At 43.0% G+C, this 17,875-nt stretch overlaps 1 protein-coding gene across 2 annotated transcripts; it reads right to left on the minus strand.

Annotated features, from left to right (window-relative positions):
* Window positions 1-1,728: 1,728 nt before the first annotated feature.
* LOC119487423 (guanine nucleotide-binding protein G(i) subunit alpha-1) lies at window positions 1,729-14,798 on the minus strand. 2 transcript variants are annotated; one of them, XM_037768295.1, is made up of 9 exons: window positions 14,261-14,798; window positions 9,704-9,746; window positions 8,647-8,788; window positions 6,291-6,448; window positions 6,058-6,186; window positions 4,525-4,654; window positions 4,280-4,433; window positions 2,918-3,110; window positions 1,729-2,832 (listed from the first exon to the last, which is right to left on the minus strand). In XM_037768295.1, the coding sequence occupies exons 1-8, from the start codon at window positions 14,376-14,378 to the stop codon at window positions 2,920-2,922; spliced, it is 1,065 nt and encodes a 354-aa protein (XP_037624223.1). In that variant the 5' UTR covers window positions 14,379-14,798; the 3' UTR covers window positions 1,729-2,832; window positions 2,918-2,919. The 2 variants fall into 2 exon arrangements, with proteins under 2 accessions (XP_037624223.1, XP_037624224.1); XM_037768296.1 differs by lacking the exon at window positions 14,261-14,798 and adding an exon at window positions 14,151-14,169.
* Window positions 14,799-17,875: the final 3,077 nt, after the last annotated feature.

Here is a 17,875-nt window from a genome sequence, read left to right on the forward strand (position 1 = left end):
TCTCCACTAAAAGAAATGTTGGACCTTCACAGTGCAGAGGGATTTCATATGCAGAGTTTTAGACTAGAAGGCTGTTTTCAAATTCATCTGGTTTCTCTGAGTTCACCTTAAAGGTCCCATATTATAAAAAGTGACATTTTCATGTCTTTTATATTATAAAGCTATTTCAAGTTCTATATAAATACTGTGAAAGTATCGAAACACTCAATATACGGAGAAACACACACAGCTCGTATTCAGAAACTGAGCTTTTGAAACAATTTCTGTCCATTTGTGATGTCACAAATCTACAATATTTAGACACTTTCAAAGTTTTAAACGTAAACATTCTAAATGTGTCCCAGTTTATTTCCTGTTGCAGTGGATGTGAATGACATCAGCTGACAGGAAGTAAACATGGACCCAAGCTGTTGCCTGGCAACGCAATTCTGTTGAAATGCACTAAAACGGAGCGTTTCAGACAGACGGTGAATACAGGTATATTCAAGCAGACAGGATGAGGAAAATAAAGGATATTTTTAACATTAAAGTATGTAAACATGTTCCACTAGAAACACAAAATACAAATATGAACCTGAAAATGAGCTGATATGGGACCTTTAATATTCCAGACATTTTGAAGACACTACAGGTGAACGAGGTAAAAACTTTAACTAATAGATATCCCCATGAAACCTCAGTTTCCTTGTGTAAATGAGTCATTATCTAACGATAAATTTTGGTCAATTTAGGAGAAATCTACAGACGCAAATAGAAAAGTAGTAAAATAAACACCTGAATGTGTATTCTGGATGTTTTCTCTCCACTCGTCTAAAGACGACACGTTATGGAACTAAAACCTCGAAATCGATCAGTGCATGAATAAAGTGTGTTTTTGCCGGAGGCGTGAGGAGTTCATTGAATTTATTTGTCTAAACAACTTATCAGATTAATAATCAGGACAGAGTGTGTGTCTCTGAACATGTCTAGAGGGCATTGGTTTTTACTTTCTATAGATTTATTCATAAAGTCTCTCCCCCCCCCCCCGGCAGCTTTCTGCTGCTCACTGAACCAGAAACGAAGAAGACAAAAGCTGCTTTCACAACTTCTGGATCCAAACTGGGAAATTTAGCATCTCTGATAATCTGAGGAGAGAAACCTCAACTCATCACAAGCAAGTGTTTTTAACAAATGTAGTTTCATATTTTAACCTTTTAAATGTCTACTTTGTCATCATATATCTGTGATCATCATTTATTATCATTATGAAGGTATGGAGTGATTTAAGAGGAAGGAACTTTGCTGTAATACTGCAACTATCGATGACCAGACTATTGTCTTTTAATCATTAATGAAAAACGTTGCATAGCCGAGAGCCAAATATGACATCCAACAAACTAATACTCACTCACTCATCGGCTGTGAACCGATCCAGTGAGTGCTGGCGGTCACAGACCGATGATGCCAACAGGACCACATCATCTGCAAAAAGCAGCGATGAGATCCTCATCACACCGAACTGCAAACCTCCTCCCCCCGACTACGCCTCGATATCCTGTCCATGAATATCACCAACAGTTTAATACCTAAATATATGAAATGTACAGCGATACAAAACCTCCACAAGTTGTCACATTGGAGAAGCTGAAGCCGGCGAATGTTTCAGCTACTCGTGTGTCGTCGGTTCTGAACGTTAAATGTTGCTCCAGACACAAAGATCCACACAGAAAAAAAGACAGGAGAAAGAAGTTGTTGCATAAGTTGCCATGGTTTCACCATCGCAGCTCTTTTATTAGCAAAATCATGGAGATTAGTCCACTAATGTGCCCATCCAATGGAAACAGAGGGTCGGGGGGTCGGGTGGGGGGGGATATGTAACTTTAAACCATCACACATCATGATCAGTAACAGCGCACCCAGCCGTGTCACAGATCTACGTTATGGTCCTATTGTCTGCTACAAGGCCGCCGTGTTGGCATCCTCTTTTCAAAGCTTCTCTTTGCTTCGTGATTCAATCGGGAATGTTTCAGTTTGCACCAACAACGTGCACTTTATTACAGAGAGGAGCTGCTTTTTGGTCGCTTAGAAAAATAAAACTTTGAAAGAGGATGACAAGTAGAGGAATAAAGTCCCTTTGTTTAATATTGTGCACACATTCACTCTCACACACACGCACACACACACACTCACACACACACACACACACACGCACTCACGCTGGCTTTTGGCCTCAATCAAAACAGAACTCCCACTCGCAGCACACACGCGAACCACACATCCCAGAAGGTTTACACACAGCTCTCACAGGAGGTCAGAGTCAGAGTGAGTTGGTCTACAGAATGACTTGGTCTTGCTTGGTTTGTCCAAGGAGGCAAAAAAAATAAATGAGACGATGAAATAATGAGAAAACAATAGATACTCGGGGGTGGGGGGGGCTCGGGAGGAGTTCAATGTAACATCTACAGAAAGCTCTAAACATCTAACTGGACAGAAAGAAACACACTGCAACTAAGGCATGCACGGCACCGGGGCCTACGGACAGACAGAAGACAAAAAGTGTTCATTCATGGACAAAAAATAAATGTCAAGGCCCCCCTTTTTATATAAAAATTTAAAATAATGATAATAAGGTAAAACAAGCACATTTTAAAAACTGTGAAAAATCCCCAGCCAGAGACAGTTGTACAAATATTTTACACAAAATGTTTTCTCTACACACCGTCTTTAAAACCTTTAGAGATGAACATAAGTTAATAAGAGGTTAAAAGTGACATTCTCAGCAGGGTCCACCAAGTTCCCTCCAGTCAGAGTCCCCTGGAATAAAGTCACTCGGTGAGCCGTCCGCCCGGCTGCCTGAACACAAAGAAGAACACAAAGATTAGAGCAGAACGACGTTGAGCGACCTCACAGGAATCCTCGACACAGCGGCAGGCGTTACCTTTAGAAGAGGCCACAGTCCTTCAGGTTGTTCTTGATGATGACGTCGGTGACGGCGTCGAACACAAACTGCACGTTCTTGGTGTCGGTGGCACAGGTGAAGTGGGTGTAGATCTCCTTGGTGTCCTTTCTCTTGTTCAGGTCCTCAAACTGGCACTGGATGTAAGCTGCTGCCTCCTCGTAGGTGTTGGAGCCTGAAGGACGATGAAGACGAAGACGACACGATGAGGAGACAAAAAGAGTCACAACAGAGAGTTCCATCAAATCTGATTTAACACTTCGTCATTGTCCTCGCCCGGACCTCGCCGCACCGTGGACAAAGGGCTCAGTTTACCGTCGCAGAGGGGGAAAGAAACCAGAACATATTCACTTTTAAGAAGCTGCAATCAGAAAAGCTTTTTCCCCCTAAAGAATAACTCAAACCGATTAAACGATTGTCAAAAAACCTGTCGATTAATGTCATAGATTAATTGTTGCTTTAGATTTTAATAACATTATGGAAACATCTGTTAATTATGGAAACATCTGTTAATCCTCGGTGAACCTGACCAGGACACGTTGTGATAAACACGAAGCAGCCCACACAGCTCAGGAGCAGAGAGGACAAGAAAGAAACATCTGTGTGTGTCGTCTGTAGAGACCGACACACCTTCCAGTGGCAACGAGAGACCAACGAGTGTTTCAAATATCTGGACCTCGTTTCAGAGTCGAAATAGAAAACCTCAGCCTTCGACTTCATTCATCGTCAGCCTCTCGGAGTCAAACCCAACGGGGGCTTCAAGACCTGTAAAACAGAGTTACCTCCGCCAGGGCCGAAGGCCGAGGGAGGACGTTATGTTTTCACCGGCGTCTGTCTGTCTGTCTGTCTGTCTGTCTGTCTGTCTGTCTGTTAGCAGGATTACTCCAAAAGTTCCGGATTATCCAGATTCAGGAATATTTTTAAGGATTCCAATCAGCCTGAGCATTAAGACCTCTGGGTAAAACACATGCGCAGTGTAACTGATGACGCGTTGATGACGCGTTGATGACGGACCTGCAGTCGGCCTCACTAACAAGATCAATGCTGTCACCTAAAAACTCCAGATAGACTCGGCAGGACTTAATGGTTTATGTGCAACACCAACATACAAAGTACCGCATTTGCATGTAAAACACACCTGCTCTGCATACCAGTGTGTGTGTGTGTGTGTGTGTGTGTGTGTGTGTGTGTGTGTGTGTGTGTGTGTGTTTCTGTGTGTGTGTGCGTGCGTGCGTGTGTGTGTGTGTGTGTGTGTGTGTGTGTGTGTGTGTGTGTGTGTGTGTGTGTGTGTGTTTCTGTGTGTGTGTGCGTGCGTGCGTGTGTGTGTGTGTGTGTGCGTCTCACCTGCGTATTCTGGGTAGCAGATGGTCAGAGGGCTCTTCTTGATCTTTTCCTCAAACAGGTCCTTCTTGTTGAGGAAGAGGATGATGGAGGTGTCTGTGAACCACTTGTTGTTGCAGATGGAGTCGAACAGCTTCATGCTCTCGTGCATTCGATTCTGAATAAACACACACACGATGGTAACCAACCAGAGAAGCTGCACAGAGTGAATTTAAAACCAGGAGAAAGAGGGATCAGGAGGTTCTCACCATCTCCTCGTCCTCCGCCAGCACCAGGTCGTAGTCACTCAGAGCCACACAGAAGATGATGGCGGTGACTCCCTCAAAACAATGGATCCACTTCTTCCTCTCCGATCTCTGACCGCCGACATCGAACATTCTGCAGAGAGACCACGCTGTTAAATAATATAATAATATAATAATACACCACACAAACAAACGTTCATTCATCAACATGCCGCTCAGCTTTAATAGGAATTCCATATTTCCACGTAGCCTCGGTGTATTATCACCACTTCTACTGTCGCTCAACTGAAGTGTGGACCACTTTATAGGGATGCACCGATACCACTTTATTCAGACCGAGTACAAGTACTTACATCTGGGTACTCTCCGATACCGAGTACCGATACGAGTACTTCTCTGTGCCTAAAGACCCTCGTTAACAGCCAGCTGGAGGGTGTGAGCGACACACGGCAGGCTGGGGAGTCCCGCATACGAGGCGGTGCGCCGCCACCGGCTCTAGGTCGGCTTGGAAAGGCTCGGGGCGAAGGTGGTTCCCGGGACCGTGGACAAAGTGTCACCGGGGCGGACTGTCCTTAATGCGCCCCAACCACGTATAGCCACCAAGGCGGGGCTTGTCGCACGTAAAAGGCGCCAGGGGTCTGCGGCGACATCTCTACCCACCCGACCCGTCTTGAAACACGGACCAAGGAGTCTAATGCACGCGTGAGTCAGAGGGTGCAAGCAAAACCCCGTGGCCCAATGAAAGTGAGGGCCGGCAGCGTGAGCGCGTGTGATAGGACCCGAAAGATGGTGACGAGAGGTTAACGTCGCGCTGCTGTAAAGTTGTATTGGAGCCGTCACATGAACACGGTATCGGACCTGATACTGGTATCGGTGCATCCCCACCACTCTCTGATCTCCATTTGATTGAACCTGTGGGAGCGTTTCTTCTCTGGTGTCAGTTATTGACGTGTTTCTAGTAATAATGGGAATAAAACTGATCAGTTAAATAATGTTTTTGAGTGAAGAGATCCAGCCTGACTGAAGAGACGATTAGTTTCACTTAAATTAGCCTGATGGTGTTCTGTTGTTTCTGTTTTGTTGTCGGTGGTTTTGCCTGAACCAATCAGCAGCGAGTGATAAATCTGTGCTGCTAACATCATCTTCAGTCCACGTGACGGCACTTGCCGGGAGCAGTTAACGGATTTCACACTGATTTCACAGATGTTGATTTAATAGTTATTTCTGAGGACTAAAAGATAAAAACATCTCATCGACGCTGGTCGACGTGTTTCTGATGTTATTCTTCATGACTGGAGCGACTCAGCTATACAGGAAGTCCTCATTCTTAATCCTGCTGACTAAACTCTGATTGGTCAAATGTTGCTCCGAGCCGTCAATGAGAACCTCACCCGACCTTTCATTGAATCACTGAACACCTCTGAGACGTGGCCGTGGATTCAGAGATCAGGAACCAGACTAGAAGAGAGCACCGCTGGTCATCATGTAAATACAGTTACAGTCTGTGACTGACAGACGCTCGCTGGTTGTTCTCACTTGAAGTGCAGGTCCTTGAAAGTGAAGTGTGTTTCCACGATGCCGGTGGTTTTGACTCTGGTCCTCAGCACATCCTGCTGGGTGGGCACGTAAGCTCCGTGGGATATCCTGTCCAAGTCGTTCAGGTAGCTTTGGGAGGAGGAAACAGAGAAGACATATTAAAATATACGACAGATGTTTGCAGACAGAGAAGCATTAGATCCCAGTAGCTGATCGTGTGCTGCTCTGCTCACTATGCTGCCGAGTCGTTGAGCTGGTACTCTCGGGAGCGGCTGAAGCAGGCCTGGACGCCTCCGTCCTTCCACAGCCGCTGGATGACCCCGGCCAGTTCGCCCGTCATGAAGCCTTCTTCTGCTGAACCCGCCAGGACGAACAGCTGCCGCGCATCATCCTAACGAGACACAGCCCCCCCCCAATTAAAGTCATCATCCACAATTTATTCATGCAAATGGAAGACAGCTCTGCTAGGAAAGTGTTCACAGAGCATTTAATGTCAGAAGAGGAGCATCTGTTGTATCATTGAATACATTAGATGTGGTTTAATAATGTATTAATCCTAACTGACTGAATGTAGATTAAATAAATCATTTTTCATAAAATCACAGCGGGAGCTCTCTGCCACGGACGAACACGCCTGTTTGGAAGTGATGAATAAAGATGACAAACAGTCCTTTTGGCCATGACACTGTGCATCAAATGAGGTTTTTAAAAAGCATCTTAAGCAGGTCAGCGGCCAAAAACATATTATCTGTAAGAGCATAAAATAAAGAAAGAAAAGCTTTGGGTGTAAAATTGGTCACGATGACAGAGCCAGGCCAGTCACGCTGGAGCAATGACTAAGCCTCTTGTTATGCCAGGAAAAAAACAGATTCACAGAATGAAACAGGAGTCTGTTCAGCTACAGGAAGAAATTAAATACTCAGAAGTCTGCGCTCTATTTATGATATAGTATATAACGGTTATTATAGACCTCACAAGAACACAGAAAGGCTGCCAGTTATTACTAGAAAACGTGTTGTTGACAAGCAGCTCTTCTGTCCATGAACAAGTCCTTCAGAAGGTCCTGATGAGCGGCGCAGCAGGGAGACCGTCTCCGCTGAAGGACCGCCGCGGTCAGGAAGCCTCCGCTTTAATGAATGTGATACTAAACGCCTACCAGCTCTATCTGACCTGCTGCAGAGGAGGAAGTGAGAGGAGAACTGCCCAGTGGGGAAGGGTGACATATGACTAACTGCTAGTTGCCCTCGTAGCACGGAGTTCTATATCTGAACAGAAATACACCAGAACAGTGTGAAAGCCGGCTTTGTGCTCCAGATCCAGACTTATTTTCCCCGGACCACAGAAAGTACAAACTGAGAACACAACAGCAGCACAACGATCAACAACCAGAGAGGATCTTTAGCACTAAACTAGTCCTTTAAAGAGAGGCAGCACCTCATTTACATACGATACCTGAGTATTACCTTAGTTACTAACTATCTATCTATCTATCTATCTATCTATCTATCTATCTATCTATCTATCCATCTATCCATCCATCTATCTATCTATCCATCCATCCATCCATCCATCCATCCATCTATCCATCTATCCATCTATCCATCTATCCATCTATCCATCCATCTATCTATCCATCCATCTATCTATCTATCTATCCATCTATCCATCCATCTATCCATCTATCTATCCATCCATCTATCCATCCATCCATCTATCTATCCATCCATCTATCCATCTATCTATCTATCTATCCATCCATCCATCTATCCATCCATCTATCTATCTATCTATCTACCTATCTATCCCTGGTTTATCTTGCAACAATAATAGAAGTTTAAACCTAGAGTGTTTTGGTTTAATAAGTAAAGTATTCTTTCTATTCTCAACAATGTTTGTGTTTTCACATTCAAATAAAAGATAAATATTTATCCCCAAACAGTTGGAATTATATAAAATGACCTTTTATTCCTTTCCAGACCTTTGAGTCTTCCTGTTATTTTAGGAACTCTACTATTAGGGTGCGTTCACATCAGGGACCCGGGCCCGGATCCGAGGACACTTTACCCCCAAAGTCCAGTTGGATTGATTAGTGAGGACGCTCCGTACCGTACACGGGGACGGTTTGTCAATCCGTACCCGAGTCCACTTGAAGAGGTGCTCTGGAGTACGGATCATGTGGACTCAGGTACGGTTCTCATCATGTGTGAAAGCTAACTGTACGAAAATACGGAAGTGGACCGCTATTTAACGCGAGTAACGTTAGCAGTTAGCGAGGAGTTGTGAAAGGGCAGGCTTTTTTCAACGCCGCCGGTCTCCTCTGAAATCTGTATACATATAAAACTGTTTCATATCTACAGTATGTCTGTATCTGCTGCATCATGCGCCGATCTCATCCTCTCAGCTGCACGGCTGGAGGGGGGGCAACGTGTAGAGTCGGCATATTTTCACATCTAACTCGGTGAAATCAGAGTACTCGGGCACGGTACGGATCATATCGTACCTGATGTGAAAACGCCCTTAAAAACTCGACTACAGATAGCGGGGGGGCATACCTCCTGTAGACACATCTCCAACCTCTCCTCCACTCACCGCTCTGGCTGGATCAGCGAAGTCGATCTTGAGGCGTCCCATCGCTCTGATGATGGCGATGATGGACTGGATGGTGTTGCTGTAGACCACGGCCTTGTACTGCTTACACTCCTCCTCTGAGTAGCCCGCTTCATGGATGATCCTGACATACAAAGAAAGCAACGTTAGCACTTCGTCTCCGAGCAGCTTTCTCATGGACTCGTTCATAAAATAGATTATTATGATGGACCGGCCGTTATCAGCTGAGAATGGCAGATTATGTAACAGAAGATATGTTTAGGTTTATGGTAACTGGATATAAAAAAAGAAAGGAGACGGACTAAACTTATTCTCAAACTGAGAAATACTTTACATGCACAAATTGAATTTAATGAAACTATACATGCATGAAAATGAGATTATATTAACAATCTGTTCTAATTAAACCTAATAAGAGTAAAATAATCTACTCATTGAACTTGTATTGATCGAATATCAATGCACCTATATGAAAGGAATTATGGCTGTGTTCAAAAACACTCCTTATTCACTACATAGTGCACTATACTGTATATACTTACTGACATTTCTGTGTGTCCAAATTCTAAGTGTAAAATTAACAACAAATGTTTGTATAGTGTCTTCCCTCACACGACGTTCTACTAGAAATCTAACATCACAACGCTTCACCTTTAAAAGATTATAGAAAATTAGTTATGCAACATAAAACTTGCCAGTTATGAAGATGATAATTAGGTGTCATATCTCAATTTACTGCTCACTATAGAGTAAAATACTGAGTGTGATGTGTCTCACCGGTTGACTACTATTAATCAGAGCTGTGTCAGGTGATCTGGTATATACAGTATAGAGTGAAGTGTCACCTGTTGACTTCTATTAATCACAGCTGTGTCAGGTGATCGGGTGTATACAGTATATAGTGATGTGTCTCGTTTGCTCTCTGTGCAGTCTGAGGTCAGTCGAGGAGACTGAAACAATGTCGTGTACTGTAAATGATTCTCTGAACAAACAATAGACATGATTGGTGTGTTGTTAAATGTTGACCCTCCACACTTACTTCATCTGTTTAACAATCGTACTTTTCCCAGACTCCCCAGCACCTGAAACAGAGAACAGACGGCACAGAACATTAAATTACAGTCAGTTATGTGATGTTAATGATTTCACAGACAAGAAGGTACAGTATTCACAACACCCCCAAACATCATCACATGTACTAACATGTCCACACTGAGACACTAAAGACAGCAATCAATATGTAGAGTCGCTCTGCAGCCCTACGGCCAAAACACAGCAATCAGCTGCTAAAGAAATGGGACGTAATCTTATATCATCTTATATTCCACACGCAGAACAAAAGACTAATCACTCAGACTGACCCGCATGCTTCGAAGCTTCGACGGTTGCCATGTAACTCCCTCAACCAAATCAGCATTCAATGCTTCGTTTTGTTTTTCTTTTTATAAAAGTATGTAATAAAAATGTATAAATCCAAAAATAGCCCAAAAAATAAGGAATAACCCCACAACATTATTCATATTCAACATTAATTATCATGATGCGTGTGTGTACAGTAGTGCGGCAGCGGCGCTGTCCCGGGATCCCCCCTCAGTCAGCATGCGTGCGTTAGACTCCTTGGTCCGTGTTTCATGATGGGTCGGGTGGGTTGCAGACATCACTGCAGACCCCTGGCGTCTTTTACGTGGGCCGAGCCCCGCCCTGGGGGCACGACGCGGTTGGGGCGCACTGAGGCCAGTCCGCCCCAGTGACGCTTTGGCCACGGCTACGGGAAGCACCTTCGCCCCGAGCCTTTCCAAGCCGACCTAGAGCCGGTCGCGGCGCATCGCCTCGTAGGCGGGACTCCCCAGCTTGCCGTGTGTCGCTCACACCCTCCAGCTGGCTGTTAACGAGGGTCTTTTGGCACAGAGAAGTACTCGTATCGGTACTCGGTATCGGAGAGTACCCAAATGGAAGTACTTGTACTCGGTTTAAAAAAAAGTGGTATCAGTGCATCCCTACTTCGAAGCCTAAAAAATAGTATTTGGGACTGCCGTACAAATCACTGTCAAATACAAAAGTGTGTTAACTTTAACCTGCAACACATCCGAGGCTACAGTGTCACCTAATACACTGAAGTGGTGTCTAAGGCCCAGTTTAGCCGGGTCACAGTGTAATTGGATTAATCAACTGGATCCTCCGTCAATGAGATTATACACAGCTTAAACATCCCTGGGTTAGAAGCTCATGCTGCCTCAGACCGGCTGGCTGGACTCGGAGCTGTCAGATGCATCTCATGTGAACTATATGATTTATGTGAGACCAATATACAACACTACTTAAGCACGATGTCATCACAGCCTAAGAAAGATAAAGAAAGACAAGAAACATACAACGGTGTGAATCTGTGACCCGTTTGAATAAACCAAAGCAGTGTTTGGTGCACAGCCTCTCCTCAGGCTCCCTCTGAGGTACGGCCTCTCCTCCAGCTCCCTCGGAGGTACGGCTGTGTTTTCAGCTGAGCACATAACATTTTAATTACCTTCCCTCTGCAGGGACTCTCAGCTCCCTGGTGAGGAGAACTGCTCACCAGTTCATCGTCCCATATGATAAAACAGCCACGCACCGCAGACACAGAGCTAATATTACTGCAAACATCATAACACACTTCAATTTAATTTCCAAACACACTCTCACACCTCGCTGAGCCGCTGGAATTGAAGGGCTTAATGGATGGCAATCAGGCCAAAGAGTGGAAGAAGTAAAATGGTTCAAGTTTGTGACAGAGGTACGATGTTTCATCGGGCTACACCGGACCAGCGAACAGAACACACACACCCTCAGGGCATATGAGATGTAAATATCTCCCCAGCGAACAATAAACACTGGGCCTCTCCTCTGGGAGATTTTTTTTTATACTTCTGTACAAGAAAATGCCGCTACACACACACAAACAAATATCTGCAGAATGATTTGCATTTGTATGTGTGCAGTGCAAAAACAGTCCACATCTGAGACAACACTCCCACTCAAAACACTTGTCTCAAGAGCATGTCATTTGCAGATTACTGCATTAATGCAAACCCCCCCCCCCAGTGGGATGCCTGACAGAGCTGCGAACTGCAACTAGCACCTACGGTAAAGCTGCAGAAGCTGTGTGACACGCACACACACACACACACACACACACACACACACACACACACACACACACACACACACACACACACACACACACACACACACACACACACACACACACACACACACACACACACACACACACACACACACACACACACACACGGTATAAAAACATCCAACAAACATGAAATGCCTCAATGTGTTCATAGATATATGGTTATTGCACCATCAGACAACAAATGCACAAACTAATCCCAGACATCTCATGCAGGTGCTTGTGGGAATCATGACAGGGGAAAAAAACACAACCATGAAAATTCAAATCAGGTCCATCTCAAATGACGCACAAACGTACAAGAAGCGAGTGCTGCAGCTGAGCGTTGTACAGCTGAGCGTTGTACAGCTGAGCGTTGTACAGCTGAGCGTTGTACAGCTGAGCGTTGTACAGCTGAGCGTTGTACAGCTGCCTGTGACTGTGGTGAAATCACATGTCTGCAAACAGACCTGTGCTGACACACATAGACAGACCTGTCTGAGCAGCTCAACAGATTCACAATACTGTTACAGCTTGTAGACGGCATGGTCAAGGCAGAGATCCAGTTAGCATGCACTAGCTGTCTCTGTCTCTGTTGTGTGTGTGTGTGTGTGTGTGTGTGTGTGTGTGTGTATAGTTGTCAGAGATGCTTATTGCTGTCAGCCAGGCTGCATCGGTTGCTATGCAACGCCTGACTGAGACAGCCAGCCGTGGTCATCAGCTACCGGGAAGAACTGAGAGAAGGTGTGGCTGTTTTTTTTTTTCTTTAAACAATTCCAGATAAAAACAGAGATGTACCACTGATATGATGAGATCATCAGCAATACCTCTTTCACACCAATGACCAGGGTTATCTGACACATGTTCAACCCTTATTTTGTCAATTCAAACCGAGCCGGCCAACACAGGTTGAACCCTGGTCATGACAATTCTTACACGAGAGAGGGGATGATAATAGACCTACATGAAGCATTTTCACCTTTGTAAAATGTTAAACTGTCATACTGTGTTATGTGGATCTGTAATGTAAAAACATACAGACAACACACAGATTTACAGCATCTATCAATCAATACAAACCTTTTATATCTATCTGTCTATCTACGTGTATCTTATATTAGAATACATTGTGCTGTCTAATATTATAATAAAGGCTACATTTACAAAAGGAAGGAAGATTAGTTATCATCTGATCGTTCTATGACTTGAATGTTGTGTTTTAGCTGCATTACAGTTCAGTTCAGTGATTTGATCTGAACAGATTTGCCTGTTTCAGCTGATTGAATCTGAGTCACCATATTCAAATGAGCACTCTAATGTGTTTAACCCTCAGACTGACCTCATTAAAGTATAGATTAACCTCATTAGAGTATAGATTGACCTCATTAAAGTATAGATAAACCTCATTAAAGTATGAAATCTCTATTAATCATACAGCAGATATCATTACATCATTAATAATAGGAGGTTAGCAGCCTTCCTTCCAGGTCTTAGTTAACAAACATTCACACTAGTTGAGCAGTAAAACATCTCAACATTAATAAATACTAATGTTTAGGGTCAGGTTGATTTATATTGGTCTAAAAACATCAGCTAGTTTCTCCCCGTTCAGTCTGTGAGGGCCTGAAGAGCCTGAAGAGCCTAAAGAGCCTGAAGAGCCTGAAGAGCCTTAGTGTGATGAAGGAAACAGGAAGATGGCTGGATGTTAGCTGTTAGCTGCTGCTGTTAGCTGTTAGCTGCTAGCTGCTGTCCTCTGTAACCGTGGTAATGAAGTCAGACTGTGGTTTTAACCTCGGCAGGGTGGAGTCATGTTCTGATGGGCAGTATTAGAGACAAAGTCTCATCTTGTTTCAGGTTCATCTCTCTGTGAGGAGCTAACTATCAGAGCTAGCGCTGGCTAAGCTAAGCTAACGTTAGCTTAAAGGCTAATTAGCTTAGCTTAGCTTAATTAGCTTACTTGGCTTAGCTAACAGAGGCTAACAGAATCACAGCTCACCCGAACCCGCTAATCCATCACATCACAGAGAGGATCAACCTGTACTGACTGAGAGGATCTAATCCACTGAGGAGGATACAACACTCTATAATCTAACAGATCATATTCATCATATTCATCATATTCATCATATTCATATAAACGTGTGAAACTCTCCACTTTGTTTGTTTCATCAAAGTTTAACTAAGTTAGTTATTAAATGATGAGAACTGAATATTAGAGCTGATTTAGACACGTGTTTTAATGAGAGACCCTCTCTAGCAGACAGACCCTCCATCTGTCCCTCAGTCTGTCCCTCAGTCTGTCCCTGTCCTCCTCCATCCCGTCTCTCACCCAGCAGCAGCTAGACCTCCCGGGCTGCTCCACCCAGCTATCAGACTGAATCAGACCCTCCACCCTCTGTCTCTGTCTGTCCCCGTGTCCCCGTGTCTCCGTCCTCTCACCCAGCAGCAGCAGCTTGACCTCCCGGGCTGCTTTCTCTCCGTCGTCTCGGAGGTTCCGGTCGATCATCTTGCTCCGCTCCTGAGCCGCCTTGTCGTCGGTGCTCAGAGTACATCCCATCTTCACCTACTTCTGCTTCTTCTGTCTCTATCTTCACCAACACCTCCCGATCGATATGAACACTAAACACGGCAGACTGTAACTTCAACTAGGAGGAGAGCAACAGACATGCACAACACACAGCTACCGAGCTACAGCTACAGCTAGCATCCAGCGAGAGGAGGAGGAAGAGGAGGAGTGATGAAGGTCTCAACTCTTGAGACTGTAACACGCCCTCTGCTCTTCTCTCTGCCTCGCAGTCAACCTCCTGATTTAACAGCCAACAGGTTCAAATATTAGTTTAAAGTCTCAACGCACGACAGCTGTCCGTCCTGGGTGTGATTCTACTGTCCTCAGGGTGAAACACGTCGAGCAGAGCCTCGCGCAGAGCCTCGCGCATTCAGAGAGACACGGTGGAAGACAGAACACTACAGAGCTTCCTGTTCTTCACACACACCTGGGAACTGCGCATGCGCGGCAGAGCAACTCACTTTAACATTTTAAGCTCTTTATTTTATTCTGCTGAGATTTAATTTACTCTGAGAAAAGACATGAGAAACATGAGAAGTTAGACATGGCCAGAGGAGAAATACGTATGGAAAATTACAAATTATGATATAGTGGAAAATTAAAGCAAATCATTTTGATTTATTAAATTAAATTAAATTAAATCAACTATCTGTTTATATTATGTTTATTTTTTGTTTATAGCCTATATTGTATATTGGTAGTATTTCAATTTTGTATTCTTATTTTATTCTAACGTTTTTAACTATTCTATTGTTATTTTTACTGCTTTTTTGCACCGACAAACCAAAGCAAATTCCTAGTGTATACCTGATACACCTGGCAATAAACAAGATTCTGATTCTGATTAAGTCAAAATTATGACTAGTTCATTATTAATTGACGTAGTAGTTTATAAAGTTGGTTTAGTAAGTTAAGTTTGACTTCGGATCTCATAATTTTAATTTAATGGGTCATAATATTTATGTAGTAGGCTTGTCTCATGATTTGCACTTAATTTCAAAATTATTTTGAATTAATAATCAAAATAGACATTTTTGTATCTCAGTAAGCCAAATTAGTTTTTTGCGTCATTGAGGGGAAAAGAATAAATCTGAGATTTCGAAAATAAGTCAATTTTACTAGAATAAAGTCATAGGTTTATGAGAAAAAAAGTCGTAATATTACGGGAATAAAGTCAGAAGTTCTTAATTTCATGTCAGGTTCTCCCAGGTTATATTGTTTTGTGTTTTACTGCCATAAAACATTTCTGGAGAGCAGACTATTGGACGACAAGACAGGCAAAACAGCTGCAATGACATTGTGTCACATGTTTGTTTAGTATGAGTATGCAACACATGAGTAGGAGTCCAGGAGATCAGTATAATGCATATACTTCATCTGAGCTGTCAGGGCTGATTTGCATTGCAAGCCTCTGTCAGGAGATGCCGATGCTCAGTAACATGTTTGCATGTGCAGCTCGGACACGTCCTGCACAAACAGAGACACTTTCAGTGTTGAGAGGTTCAGCTATTTGAGAATCTAACCTCTTTAAACACAATAAGGAATTATATGTATGTGATGTGCAGGTGACTCTGATGATTCCTCTTTTTACCCAACATTTCATACATTTGTTTAAATTCTAAATCAACATGTGTTTTTGTTTGTTTTGGTCTTGTATTTTTTCATCCATGTTACCCTCCCGCCCCCAACAGCAAGAAAAATATAACCAATACCACACTAATGGCATCAGTTAGAACAAGCGGTGACACCAAAACTAGTGAAACACTACACACATTAAATAATAGGGCGGCTGTGGCTCAGAGGGTAGAGCAGGTCGTCCACCAATCGGTAGGTCGGTGATTCGATCCCTGCCTGCTCCGGGTCACATGTCGATGTGTCCTTGAACAGGACACTTAACCCCAAATTGCTCCCGAAGGCATAGCCATCTAATGGCCATCCTCTGCCATCAGTGTATGAATATGTATGTGAATGGGTGAATGCTGATATTTAGTGTTAAGAGCTTTGAGTGGTCAGAAGACAAAAGAAAAGCACTATATAAATGCAAGCAATAGAACACATACAATATACACATATACACACAACATACTAAATAATTAGACAAAACAAATAAGGAGGTTCAGTCGTCACAACCAGACAAGGAGGTCAGAGATTCAGTGGTTTAGGAGAGGTTTCTTTGAATTAAAGGTTCCATATTGTAAAAAGGGAGATTTTCATGTCTTTTATATTATAAAGCAGGTTTAAGTTCTATATAAATACTGTTACAGTTTTTCTCAATTGTTTACACACAAATACTGGTACTTGACACACAATGACCACAACATGTAACTCATGCACCAACCCCCTGAACCAATTCTGCTAAACTACAAGCACAATTCCTGCTTTACACTCAAATTGCAGTTCTAAAACACACTTTTTTCAAAACACTACACACAATTCTCTGCATTTGGCACAATTTTCATGAAGAAAATCTCGTTTTCACAAGGAACACACTGTCATTCAAAATTCTAAAGACAATTGCCCTACTATGCACACTGACTCATCACATGGGCAAACACCTGTCACACAGTGTTACAATTAGCAATCAGTTGATGCTTTTCATGGCTGGATTCGACATGCTAAGCAATATTTCCCCCACTGCTTGGCCAGGGAAAACATTGCTTGTGATGTGGATGAGGTGCTGTGGCCAGACCGAAACAGAAGAGAGGATGCAGCATAGTTTTTTTTTTCGTTTTTTTTACTGTAACTGTATACAGTAAATTCTTCTGTTGTTTTGTATGTAGACCACTGTATGTGCAACTTTGTGTTGGTTGGGATGTACACTGTGTACATTGTTTTTGTGGGGAAAATAAAATATATTTGTTACCGTGTATTTGTGTGTTCTGAGTATAAAAACAATATTCTAAAATATTTTACAACACACTTATGTATGTACTGTCTGTAGTAAGTATAACACTGAACAAAAAAAAGGCCTAAGTCATTATGATGAATGGAGAAGAAGTGTTTTCCATTCATCATAGTGTTTTACATTGAGCACATCAGTGTTCAACTGGTTCTTATAAATGTCTATTCATATGATGGTTTGTGTGTGTCATTTGAAAACAAAATACCATTTTGAGAAGAAATAACATTGTTTTGAATGTAAAGTTTCATTTTGCAGGAGAATTGAGGGGTTTTGCCCATTGTGTGTGTGTTTTTTGATTTGTGTGTAGAGTTCTGAGAGTATGAGGCATGCTTTCAGAAAATGTGTGTAAACAATCGAGAAAAACTGTAAACTATCAAAAACGCTCAATATACGGAGGAATACACACAACCACAGCCAGAAACTGTGCGTTTGAAACAAGCCGTCAGGATTTCTTGTCAATTTGTGATTGTCACAAATATACAATATTTAGACCATTACACGGTTTTAAATGTAAACATTCGAAATGTTTCCCAGTTTATTTCCTGTTGCAGTGGATGTAAATAACATCAGCTGACAGGAAGTAATG

The sequence above is a fragment of the Sebastes umbrosus genome, chromosome 4 (genome assembly GCF_015220745.1).
Source record: "Sebastes umbrosus isolate fSebUmb1 chromosome 4, fSebUmb1.pri, whole genome shotgun sequence".
In the NCBI taxonomy this organism is placed as follows: Eukaryota; Metazoa; Chordata; class Actinopteri; order Perciformes; family Sebastidae; genus Sebastes; species Sebastes umbrosus.